Genomic DNA, 13,887 nt, shown 5'->3' on the forward strand with positions numbered 1-13,887 from the left:
GTAGTATAAGAATACATTACATTTAATATCAAGTCTCCTTATTAAGTGGAAAATGAAAGATTCTTCTATTAATTACCAAGGGAAAAAAAAACATTTATCAGCTAAAATAAAGAGCTGGTGGCATGAAGTTGCCTGACTTATAAATTCTGATGGATTGAGTCGACATATGGTTGACTAGAATTATCATCCTTAGCATTAGAGTATGTCTTACCTCTTTTCCTCACTTAAAAATAACAAAACACTCTGAAAAAACCAAAAGTTTTCAGAATTGCCCCAGAGAGCATTTAAGTTAAAGTACATAAATTCTCAATATATATGTGGAAAAAGTTAACAATTGTGCCCAGTGACTACTGCAAGATATTGCATAAACTTCTTCCTTAAGGAAATAAAGACAGGGAACACATAATTTAGGTACCTCCTAAATTACTTATGATTTGCATTAGCTATTAATGATTAAAAGAATAAAGTTGTGCAGCAAAGGAAACTTGTTCAATTTTGAGAAACGCTAACAGATAATCCATAAGGAGTACTGCCCAGTGAAGGATCAGGAACTGGTAAGGGCTAAACATTCATTTAAAAAAGTTTAAAGAATAGTAGTTAAAATGCTTTGAACATTTTTCTACTAAAAGAATATAAACCAATCCTGCCTATCTTTCTGATCAATTAAAAAATTGCTATTATTAATGACTATTCATAAAGACTTAATGATATTATTGGTAAAATGATTGATCACAGTGTCTAAAACTTGTATTTCCCCCATGATTTCTAATTATTTTAAACAACAAAAAAGAACAGATGAAGAAAATGTAATTCATCATCATTTTGATACATTTACCATTTTATTTTGAAACAAAAGATACCAAATGCCTGAAAAGAAAAGAAAATTCAACAGTAAACAAAAAATAGTCTAATTATGACAGTCTACTGTAAAACATGCTGGAATTTTTATCTATTCTTTGGAATAGATAAATAGCTAGAACAGAAACTATTACTAATTATTTTATATTGCTCAGTGCCAGCAATGTTACTTAAGGAGAACTGCTAAATAATGTTAGAAAACTTACAAAAACATCATTCTTTCATTAAGTATATATATATTTTTTTACTTGCCAAACTATTCTGGAAGAATGATCAAAATTGTGCAAGCTAAATTTTTTTTTCCAGTTCACTTCTTCCACATGATATGAAATTTATAAAAATAAATGAATACTCTTCAAATAGATTATTACTCCAAGTAAATGGCAGTTAGCAGAGCCATCAAAGCACATTTTCAGTGTTCTCCTTGAAAATCAAAGACTGTAAGTTCAATGGTCTGAATAAATAAGAAAGTAGGCTATTCAAGGGAAGGACAAGTGGGCCCTGAAGCAAGAATGCAACTGGGCTATTTGAAAAACAGCAGGTAGGCTGGTGAAGCTAGACCAGAGGGAGTAAGAAGAAGAGTAGAGGGGAAATAAAAAAGCAAACGCCATATGGGGTGGTGCCAAGGTGTAAGGAGTCTGGATTTGATTTCAAGTGCAATGAGAAGTCACTGGAGGGTTTGAGCAAGGAAATAATATGAACTGAATAGAAACATGAGTGTGCCTACTATCTGGAGACTAAATTGCTGTGGGGGTATGAGGGCAGAAGAGTAGATGCAAGTAGACCTTGGAAGGTTGGATTAGAGACAACCTTCTTTGTCCTTGTACCATAGGTAAATGACCAACATTATTACCTTAATTTTACAGATGGAAAAATGGAAATGATCTGATGGGGTAACATGAACTATTACATAATGAAAATTAGACTAAAACTTTATCTAGTAGAGTTGTGCTAGCTTTGTGTCTCTACGTATAAAGATAATCAACTGGGGAGAGGAGAAGACAGCAATTCTAAAGAAAACAGTGCCATGTTATGGTAATCCCATACTTTCAAAACCAGAAAAGAGAGTAATGAGTTTTGCATTTCAACACCAGATGGGGCTTTAAATATACTACATCTCCTTAACTATTTTCTACTTACCTTGACTGAATAAGCCAATGAGATAGTGACTGCAAGTGGAAGACCTTCTGGCACTGCTACCACTAAAACTGTAACTCCGATAATGAAGAACTTCACAAAATATTGTATGTAAATTGGTGTACATTCAGCAAGCCACGGTCTCTTCTGAACCCAGAATGTATCAATTACAAAATATAATACTAAGATGATAACTGTGATGGCGGACATCAACAAACCTTTCAGTATATGAACAAAAAAAAAAAAAAGAAAAATTTAATAATTTAAATATTCTATCCTCTACCCATTGCATTTACGTACTAGCCATCAGAAGCATTATAACTGATTTGATAATAATTTAATTTCGTTTTAATTTCTCTGAGAAAATGTTACCTTTCTGCACCTATGTCATCATTTGACACTGTCAGACTAAATTTTTGCTTCCAAGTATAGCCCTGTCCTTGGGAAAAGCTAGGAGAAAGGCACTTAAGATTCTTTCCTAAACTTCAGTGCATGTTCTGCTTTCTACAAAAGCTAAGACAAATAATAGGAAAAATCAAAAGATTGGCAAAAGTGAGTACTTTACATGGTGAAGAGGCAACCTGACTAATGCTGAAAGAGAAGCCAGTAAGAATATGATCAATGGGGACACTTGAAACAAAATATTCAACCCTATGCTTTCAGGGGAAAAAAAAAGGTGCCCTGGTGGCATAGTGGTCAGCAGCTAACTGAGAGGTCAGTGGTTCAAACCCACCAGTGGCTCTGCAAGAGAAAGTTGTGGCAGCCCTATCCGTCCTATAGAATTGCTATAAGTCAGAATCGATTAGAAGACAATGGGTTTTGGTTCCAATGTCTAAAAAACCACATACAAAATTTTCTGAATTATTATGACTTAAACATTTTTGGTCTATCATTATAGCTCCATTACCTTAAAATACAAAGCACCACCTACCATGCATTAAAGATATTTAACTCTCTACTTTGTGGGACATTTTAGCTTTTTATCAGTGAGTATTAAAAAATACGGCAAGTACACATATTTGGGTCTAAAAATACAATGTCTATTAAATACCATAATGACCCTAAGTTGACTCTTTTCCTATATAAATACTATATAAATTAGCATTACCATTTGCTTACATATTATAAAAAGCCAGTATCTGCTATTATATAATAAGCTTAATGAGGATAGATGTAAAAACCTACTTTTTCTAACATACTACTATAAACTAGTAGAATAATGCAATTTAACTGATTTTAATAAAAGATACTGATTTATCCAGTGTTCTTTTGTGAAGATGATACTGCTGGAGAGGATGCCCTGCTTTTATCATTATTTTCTAAATAACAATAATGGGCGTTAACAGGTGTTATCTAATGATTGCAACAATTTATCAACTTCAGACTCACTAGGATACTCTATCTCATTCAGTTTAACTAAAATACAACCTTTATAAAAACACATACCTAAATCGTTGCATAGATAACCAGTAAAAGCAATGAACTAAGTGTGGTGAAATTTCTTTTTATTCAAATGTAGTTGGGTAATCTGCACTGAAGAACTTCATAGCTAGCTGGGAGTGTTCCTACTGTCCCCAAAAACTCAGAGATGAGAGCAGGGTGTTGTGAATGGGCCAGACTTAGGCACTCATCTCCTAGCCAAGCCCTGTATTTGTTGACAATTGCAGACAACTGCCTCTGCATGAAATGGGGATAATAGCCCCCAAGTTGCAATGGCATTATGAGGATTTACAGTAATTCACATTCTGGATATAACTGACATTTTTAAAACTCTCTTTCTGCTTGCTAAGCAACAAAGTATATCAAAAGATCACCTTTAAGCAGAAAATTAAATACCTTTATTATCATCTATATTTCATACCTGCTTTGCCAATCTGAACAGCCAGTTTTGTAAGTTTTCCTTGTAAAACAGATTTTTCCTTTTTTGGCAAATTTGCTTTCTTTTTGTCTTTTTCATCACTATCTGCACCATCTTCACTCTTCAAAGGTTGCATTTCCATGGCTGCACCATCCTGGGCTTTTGCTACATTTAAGAGAAAACATAATTTCATTACATTTTAAAGGTACACATCACTCATAACATTTCAGTTTTTTTTTTTTTCTGTTTAGTTAGTTTATTCTAGAAACTAAAAAAGCCATAAGCATCCAGATTTGTGTGTTTCCACATAGACAAACTAGGACAACAGCTACATTAGGTTATGAAATTTTGCATGAAATCTGAGAATGCTGTACTAGGTAATAGGAAATTAAATCAAAGGTCCTTAAACTAAGGAACTAAAAATTACTAAATCATTTTTCTTCTTGTGTGTTGTTAGATAATGAGACATATCCCACACAGCACACATTCCTCCCATAAAATGTGACCACTATGTATGACCATGCATATAGACAAATGTGCTATTATTTAGACTCCTAAATAAATGCAAGAGTCTCTGGGTGGCGCAAACAGTTAAGTGCTCAACTACTAGCAAAAAGTTGGTGGACTGAACCCACCCAAAGGTGCCTCAAGAGACATGCCTGGCAATCTGCTTCCAAAAGGTCACAGCCTTGAAAACCCTATGGAGCAGTCCTACTCTGCACACACAGGGTCGCCTTGAGTCAGAATCAACAGGACAGCAACTAACAACAATGAAAAATAAATGCAAAACCACTTACATTATATGTAATATGTACGTTGTTTCTTACGCATTTTTGCTAGGAATTATCCACAGTAACTGACATTAAAATGCATGAAACACTTAAGTTGAAAATCATCTACATTTGGATATTTCTAAGCTTACTATTTTAAATCATAATTATAATCTTATTAACACCGTAGAGGTAGCATACCTAAAGCACTCACAGGAAGACTGGTTAACCAACCCAAGTTAACATATTTTGTTTGCTTTGCCTGCTACATTAATCTTACTTCTGGATAAATACCTGTATACTGCTGATATATTTTTGGGCACAATGAAAACAGTCTAAATGTTCTTTAATCCTTTTGGGTTTACCTTTGTTGCGATTCTCAATAGCTCCATCTTGTTTCTTATCTGTAGGAAAAAACAGGAATTAAAGCTTTCCAAAAGAAATGAATACAGCCATGCTAAATTATGCAGAGGGAGTTCACATTTCTATAAGAGAAGTGTTACACAACGGGTATGGTGGGGTGTGTGTGTGTGTGTGTGTGTGTGTGACTACAGATTAGACATACGGCTTTGTAATAACCTGCTTGATCAATTACTCCTTAGATCTTGCCAATAAGGGAATATTCCAAAATAATTCAGGGCATCTATACTTGGTTGATTTCTCCTTAAGCCTTTACTCTTTTATACACTGTAATAAAGTGAAATACAATACAAAAAGCTTCCAAACTAATTGCAGATGTAACTTTAAAAAAGCAGGAAAGGGTTAAGGGGAAGGGAAGACTGTCACAGAAAGACAATAGGCATATAGGAGAACTTTGATGAAGACAGAAGAACAGAAGTATGTACAAGAAATAGGAGGAAAAATAAGTAAAACCAGAATATTAATATATTAATGTAAAGAACAAGCCAGTGAGTCTATTACCTAAGGTAATGTCCCAAATTAGTACAGATTTGGAGAAAACACAAAGAAGAAAAAGTATAAAGCAGTAAAGTGATCAAGGAGTAATCTATTGTTTAGAGTAGACAACAGAACATTAAAAATGAAACAGGAGCAGCAGAACCATTCAGCCTATTTTTCTCCCAACTTCTCTATCACAGAGAACTATTTTCAAACTGGAAAAGGTGGAACAAATATGGTCAAGAAGGAAATGAAGTTCAAGATAGATGAGAAGACAGTAAGACAATACTATCTCTTACTACTTTCAGTGAGCTCAAGTTTGGAGACAGAGCAAATAACCACATTCCAGGCTACTGAGGGAACTGAGGCAGATTAACCCGGACTGCTTTTGAGTAATCACTAAAGCAGTCAAGAGAAAAGGAGAAGGGTAAGTAGGAAGTCCACAGATGGAAATATGTATGCTGTTCTACAAAACATAAACAATAAAACAAGATTTAAAAATGGTAGACAGTGCACTAAATGTTAATTCCTGGGAATATTCTGGACTGGATCAATAAAAACAAATATGTAAGATCTTAGAAAAAGGGTGCCTAGAAGAAAATCAAAGACACACAGCAACGATCAGTCCCAGGGACTAATGGACTAGGTGAACCTTAGCCTCCAAAACCCTGAGACCAAAAAAAACTAGACAGTGCCCAGCTATTTGCCAATCATTCTGAAAGGCATTACAATAGACAAGAATGTACAGAAAAGGAGGAAAATGTGGAACAAAATTCAAAATAATAAAAAAAAGTTAGGCTTACTGGTCTGACAGAGATTGGCGGAACCCCCAAGAAAATGGTCCTTAAGTCATCCTTCAACCCTGAATTGAACTCATCCGCATGGCTCAACTTTCAGCCTAACAACAGACAGGCTTGAGGGATGAACAATAATACTAGGAAGGTACAAAATCCTAAGGAACAAATCAACCATATGTGATCAAAAGGGCATAATTTGCCTACGGATACAGCTCAGAGGGCAGGAATGAATAGGAAAAACAGACAAATGGAAACAGTATCCACAGGAAGGAAATGAGAAGAGTGCTGTTACACTGTGAAGAGACAACAGTCAATGTCACAAAACAAAATGCGTATGAACAGCTGAATGGAAAGCAATTTATTCTGTAAACTTTCACTCAAAATTACAATAAAAAGGTTAAAAAAAAAAAGCATTTTTATTGGAAAAGACATGGTGGGGTCAGTAAGTATAAAGTCAAGCAAACTTCCCTTCCTTTTAAATAGGGATTCTTGATTTAAGCTCCAGTGTATCAGGAGGCAGCACCATCTGTGATTAAGAGCATAGACTGGGTGAAAGAGATGAGGGTTTGATGTGTCACTTCTTAGCTCTCTGACTTAGAACAAGTTACACAACCTCTAAAGTTTCAGTGTACTCATCACAAAAAAAGAACAATGGTCTTCACTTCATGGTTGTGAGGACTAATGAGATAATGCATGTAAAGTGTTCAATAAATGGTATCACTGCTACTCATTTTCAAGTTACATTCCACACAGCCTTTATAAACCTATGCAGGTACATTAAAGGCTGCCGTAAGGAGTAGTTTAGGGAAAATCCAGAACATGGGATTTCCTATCTTCACTTGCAGGTGGAACTTTTTAAAAAATGTTTTTGTTTGAAATATGGATTTCATAACTAAAAACAATATTCAAAGAACAAAAGAAAACATCCAAATGTTAAAAACACAGATGTAGTTATAAAAACCAAGACTTCTGGAAGGCATTTACTTTCGATATCTCAAAATGTGTGTGAGAAAGAGAAATATGGGCTTACTATCCTAAGTAAAATTAAATAAATCCAAGTGGTTAGACCACAGTAAACTGCTGTCACCCTAAAGGTAAAAAACTCAAAAGCAGTGACTCTGCTTGGGAGTTAAGAGCAGTATATCAGAAGCTCTTTTTAAGAAATGACATGTCCCAATTAGAATTAGAATTAGAAATTCTAAGATGTCTCCTTATGTGTTCCTTATAAGATCCTTATGCATAAATTGTATGGCTATCAACTTTGGTGATGATAGACAACTTGGAAGGATAGAAGATAGAATGGAGCAAAATGAAAAAGATCTTGATATCTAATGATGGGTTGAGAAAGACAAGGCAGACATAACAGGTGTCAAAGTGAAGTCTTAGCCTTATGTCAAAAAATCAACTGCATAAGTATAGAATGGGAAATGCATATGTAAAAAATAGGAATTGTGAATAGTAGCAAACTTGTAAATAGTTAAAAGTTCAATGAGAGCAAAATAACATGGCTGACAAAAAAAGCTATTACTGAAGTCATTAAGAAAAAAAAACCACCCAGGCAAATAAGAAGTGACAGAAAATAGTATTTTGCTGGTTAGAAGACAAAAGGAGATTCTAAAACGAAAGAATAAACACAAAAGAAGCCAATGGAAGTGGTCAAGTAGATGAAGAATTTGTCTGGCTATTGTAAAGGGTGCTCTGGTGGTGCAGTAATTATGGCATTTTGTTGCTAACCAAAAGGTCAGTGGTTGGAACCCATCAGCTGTTCTGTCAGAGAGAGATGTGGCAGTCTGCTTCTGTAAAGACTTAGAGTCCTACAAACCCTATGGGAAGTTCTAATCTGTCTGACAGGGTCACTATGAGTTGGAATTGACTTGATGGCAGTGTTTTTTTTTGTTGGGTTTACTGTAAAGGGGACTTATATATTAACTAGATGTCCCGCATGGACAATTAAGATTTGAAAACAAAACAAAACCTTTCCCATTAATTCTACTACTTCAAAGTAAAATACTGAGTAATTAACTCCATAGAAATTCTCCTATCAGAATCTCCTTATAATCTAATTGCTGAATCAATTTCCAAATATCAAAGGAAATTAGTATACTTACTTTTTTTTTCCTTTTTCTTCTCATCTTTCTTCTCTTCCTCTTCACCTCCAGCTCCAAGTAAGGTAAAGATAATTCCAGTTTGAGAATTTATACCTACGGCTGTAACCACCATTCTGCCAGAGCCTTCCATTACATGAGTACCTACAACAGAAAAGTTTGCTTTCTGTAATTATAACAGACCTCTTACCAAATCTCAAACTTTAGTAAAACTGTCTTTAATATCTTCAAATTTAATAAAATAAATTTAAGAGGATAAACAAAATCTAAATTCTTATGCTTAAGGTTTTAATTGTCACCAGTCATATCTGAGTTCAAATCTCACTCTACAACTTATTTACTATGTGAAATTGGACAAATAATAACATCCCAGTTACTCCTCTGTAAAATGAAATGGGTAACAGCACCTACACTTCATAGAAATGTGATGAGAATCAAAAAGCCTATGTATGTTAAGTGCTCAGCACATTGCTTATACTTTATAAAGGTTCAACAAATGCTTATTATTGTTACTAAGAATAACCTAAGATTATGAGGTTATGACACTTTTTCTGAAAAATGCATCGCTTGCAAAGAAGTATCCTTAAAAACAAAAGGATTTCACAGCAATGTCACATTCCACACTCCCAAACCTGTAACCCAAGCCTACCTAAATTACTGCAATGGCCCTATTAGCTAGTCTCTCTGCCTTTTCAGTTCATCCTGAGATCAGATTTAATCTTCCTAACATACCTATTTCATCAAATGCTCTAAAAACAACCCTTCTAGCTCTACACTGCTGAATTGTGTCCGAACTCTTCACCTTGAGACCAACTAACCTTTCAAACCTTTTTGCCTACTACTTCAACATAAAATTCCATTACACAAAGCTAAGGAGCAGAGACTGGAACATTTACTGAATTCTATGTTCTTCATAACAATCTTGCAAGTTGGCAGACACTATGATGATGTTCTAGACACTTGCCCAAAGTTATATAACTATTAAGTGGTAAAGCAGATATTTAACCCAGATCTATCAAAAGACAGAGGTCATACTGTTTCTATAATTCTGGTAGGTCTACTCACAGTTTTCCAACTTGCATATCCACATCTTTGCATTTTTCCTCACTCTTTAGGAGGATTCCTTCCCTTCCATAAGCTTTTTGTCAATTTCAAATATCCTTAAAACCTTTGTTTATTTTTAACTCAGTGAAGTCTTCTTTACAGTTATTACTTACTTGTACTCAAACTCCTCCTACTTTACAAGTTTATGGAGGTGGGGTCTATAGCACCCATTACCATACTCCGTACTAAATTGATGATCCAAAGTTATTTACTAATTAAGAAAATAAAGCATATCCCATATTCCTGTCCATAGTCCTTTGCCAAGAGCAACTCACAAAACCATCCTTGTAAAAAGAATGAGCTAAGCTGGGACAAGTTAAACTTTCAACACCAAGACAAAGTGACTATGAGAGAAACTGACTCTCACATTATGATCCAATTGTGAACAAAAAAACTGACTTTGTGAAACAGAAAAAAATAACACTGCCACTCAACAATGGATTGAGAATGAATATGATTTATAAGTGACAAGACTGGAGGGCAAGGATACAGATTAAAAAATCCTACAGCATGTAATAAAAAAGGAGGAAATGGCATAGATTCACTGCCTCTTGTGATATGAAGGCAACTGTGAAGGCAGTGGAAGAAAGTTCTCCATATTAGGACATACATCACTGCATCACAGTTATTTACCTTCTGGATGTTTATAAGTTCTAAACAAAAAGTACTTAAAAAGTCTATATTCTGTATATTTCACTAATTAGTAACTTCTTTGCTAGTGAAAATGCAAGGGAATTTATTGATGCAATGAAAAATGACATTTAGGATGGTAAAACAACATTTTCTAAGTACTATATGTAAAGGACAATTGGTTTCTTTTAATAATTCTTTCAGCAGATTTTAAATTTTTTGTGTGTTTTGTTCCTTCTTACCATAGGTAAGGAAGTTAATGTGCTCAGGCAAAATAAACACTTTTTGTTCTGGTCATATCCCCATCACTGAGTATCTGCTTTTAAAACTCTAAATTTAAGAAGCCAAGAACAGCAGTAAGAGATGGCATCAAGAGAGTAAATTTAAAAATAAATGCATTTCATGTTTTTCAGTACATTTTTGGAATAGGGAAATAAATGTAGAAAAATTTTCCCACCAAAAATGCGATAAGGGACTTAGCAAAGTTATTTCAGTCTTTTCTTAAACATGGAAAATTTATAGAGGTCTCCTGGTATATTCAGTGTGTTAGAAACCTGATTCTACATACAGCGTCTAAGTCATCTCGGCTGAAACAGAAAAGGACCAAAGTTCAGTTAAGGCAGGTCAACCTGAAATACTAAGCACTATGTAAATAAGCTAAATGCACATAGAAGTCCATGAAGTCTATACCATAAAAACACAACAGGAGACTATCTCTGTTCCCTGAAAATCACAGCTGAGTTAGTCTGTGATGGCAAGGTATGATTAGATAGCTTCCTTCTCCTTTGGAAAGGTTACAGGTTGAATTTAGTTAACCTTAACTACAGATTCTTAGAAACACTGCAAGGAATAAGTGAAATACTTATTCTTAAACACCTGATACTTAAATATCCAAGAGATTTCTGTCCACTTGGTATGAATAACATACACAGTAACATAAAGAAACAATGCAGAGTATGACTTTTCTAAATGGTGTGTGATAATGAAGGTAAATAAAACTCAAGACTTCATCAAAAGAACATCAGAACTCTGACCTTAAACAACACTGATGTTTCTATGTACATTTGTGTATGATATACATATGCATAATTACTTTGATTTTGAGAGACTGGTATGTTTTGCAATTAAACTTTTTGAGGACACATTTACAAATTTTAAAAAGGTAATGGTTAAAATTAGGTATGTGCAAGTTGTGATTCTAACTTAATTGACTATGAGGATGTCACAGGCTTGTCTGGTAAAATCATGGTCAAACAATTAAAATACATCACTCACAGAGGACTAAAAAGTTATAGCTGCAAAGGTATTATATTAAATAAGCAGGAATTCTGACAGTGTATAAAATGATGATGCCTTCGTAAAACTCTAGTATAAATTCAATTTAACAAATATAGTTCACACAGACAATTTTTTAAATTCTATAAAGAACACAAGAAATTAAGAGTAGGACTTGGAAACCAAAGTTAAAGAAATGATATGCTTTAGAAGTAACACTGTGATACTCTGGCTTCCTTCCATTTAGTACTTTAGAAGGCAGTTTATAATTTCCCCCATCATAACTTTCATTTCATTTTTTTTTTTTACCTTCCAACTCCTTGCATGTGTGTGTGTGTATTTATTTATTTACTGACATTTGGGTGAAAATTTACAGAGCAAATTCACTTTCCATACAGCACTTCACATACACTTCGTCTTGTGACATTGACCACAATTCACCATAATGCAACAGCTCCGTTCTCACTTCCTCCCAACAGTCACCTCTTCCTTGTGTCCATCCCTCCATAGACTCCTGTCCCCTGAGCTATCTCCCTGTGCATAAACAGCCCTTCTTTTTCCCGTGATTGTTCTATCCAAGGAGTGTACCTACCTCAGGTAAATGTTCAACTCATATGCCTGTCTTTTGTTTGGCTGGAAACCACAGGTCAATTCTAGACCTGAAGGGCAGCTAGAGGCCATAGTCTCAGTTGTTCCACCAGGCTCTATCAGACCAGCAAACCTGGTCTCCCCCCACTTTTTTTTTTTTTCCAAATGATTTTAACTTGTTCCACATTGTTCTCCCCCTCTATGTAGGATCTCCTACACAGATCCCCCAGCGAGCGGTTGACAGTGGTAGCCGGGCACCATCTAGTTCTTCTGGTCTCATAGTCGTATAGGCTGCAGGTCGTACAGTGTACCAGCCCCTAGAACTAATCCTTTCCATTAATCTTTGATTTTCTTCATTCTTTTTTGCTCTGGATGAGGAGAGACCCATTGCTGCATCTAGATGGCTGCTTGCAAGCTTTTAAGATCCAGTCGCTACTCGCCCACGTAGGAGGTGGAACAATGTTTTGTGTAATATGTTATGCCAATTGAGCTTGATGTCCCCTGTGAGTCTGGTCCTGAGCCCACAGGTTCAACTACTCAGTCTCTCTGGGTAGCTGGCTGTGACCAAGAAGTTTCTACAACTTTGTCCCTTGTCAGCTCTACTATACACCTGGGAATTCAGATCATACAAATACACTTATAGGACCACTCACTGTCTGCCAACCCTATACATGGTCTTGGGTACACTCCCCACTTCATAGACGTACCTAATAGTTCAGCTTGTCCACCCATCTATCCACCCGTATACAATGTTTGCCTTCACTGACAACGCAGTACTATACGTGCAAAAGGGTTCACCTTTGTTGTCTGTACCTCCCATGTACCTCTCTCTGTCTTCCTTTTCCTCAATGCCACCATGTTGATCACTCACATTTGGTACATTGCCCTTCTCTTCACCCAAATCAATACTTATCTCTACCTATCTAACAATGTTCCCTAACCTCCCCTACCACCCCTGGTAGCCAACAAAGAAAATTTCTTTCCATAAATAAACCTATCCTTCATTTCTATAATAATGGACTAATATAACATTTGTCCTTCTGTGGTTGACTTATTTCACTCAGCATAATGTCCTCCAAGTTCATCCATGTTATGCGGTGTTTTGCAGATTCTAGGTGTTATTTTTCACAGTTGCATAGTATTCCATTGTGTGTGTGTACCATACATGGTTATCCACTCCTCAGTTGATGGACACCTAGGTTGTTTCCATCTTTTGGCTATTGTAAATCGTGCTGCAATGAACATGGGTGTACATATGTATGTTCTTGTCATGGCTCTCACTTCTTTTGGATATATACCTAGTAATGGAATGGCAGTGTCAAATGGTATTTCTAATTCCAACTTTCAAGGTATTGCCATACCGCTTTCCACAGTGGTTGTACCATTTTACAGTCTCACCAGCAATGTATGGGAGTCCCAATCTCTCCACATCCTCACCAGCATTTGTTATTTCTTGTTGAACTTTGCTACTACTGCTGGAGCAAGATGGTATCTCATTGTTGTTTTGCATCTCTCTAATGGCTAATGATTGTGAGCATTTCTGCATATGTTTGCTGGCCGCCTAAAGGTCCTCCTTGGTGAAGTGTCTATTCATGTCTTCTGTCAATTTTTTATTGGATTATTTGTCTCTCTTTGTTATAAGGTGTTGCAGTTTTCTATATATTCCACAGGTAAGTCCCTTGTCAGATATGTCATTGCCAAGTATTTTTTTCCCAATCTGTAGGTTCTCTTTTGACTTGTTTGGAGAAGTTTTTGGAAGCACATAAAAATTTAATTTTTGGGGAGGCGGGGCAAGATGGCGGACTAGGCAGAAGGATTGCACAGACCCTCTTCAACAAAGAAAAGGGAAACCAATTAACACAGACACA

At 35.5% G+C, this 13,887-nt stretch overlaps 1 protein-coding gene across 1 annotated transcript in view; it reads right to left on the bottom strand.

Annotated features, from left to right (window-relative positions):
* ATP2B1 (ATPase plasma membrane Ca2+ transporting 1) overlaps positions 1-13,887 on the bottom strand; it is an 87,223-nt gene that overhangs the window by 35,698 nt on the left and 37,638 nt on the right. The window contains exons 5-8 of the mRNA XM_042782494.1: positions 8,426-8,566; positions 4,989-5,027; positions 3,857-4,018; positions 1,999-2,213 (exon numbers count right to left, since the gene is read on the bottom strand). Coding sequence (XP_042638428.1) covers positions 1,999-2,213; positions 3,857-4,018; positions 4,989-5,027; positions 8,426-8,566 — 557 coding nt within the window. The remainder of the gene's footprint in view (positions 1-1,998; positions 2,214-3,856; positions 4,019-4,988; positions 5,028-8,425; positions 8,567-13,887) is intronic.

This window comes from Orycteropus afer, unplaced genomic scaffold (assembly GCF_000298275.1).
Source record: "Orycteropus afer afer isolate SDZICR_OR568_19922 unplaced genomic scaffold, OryAfe1.0 scaffold00343, whole genome shotgun sequence".
NCBI classification, from domain to species: domain Eukaryota; kingdom Metazoa; phylum Chordata; class Mammalia; order Tubulidentata; family Orycteropodidae; genus Orycteropus; species Orycteropus afer.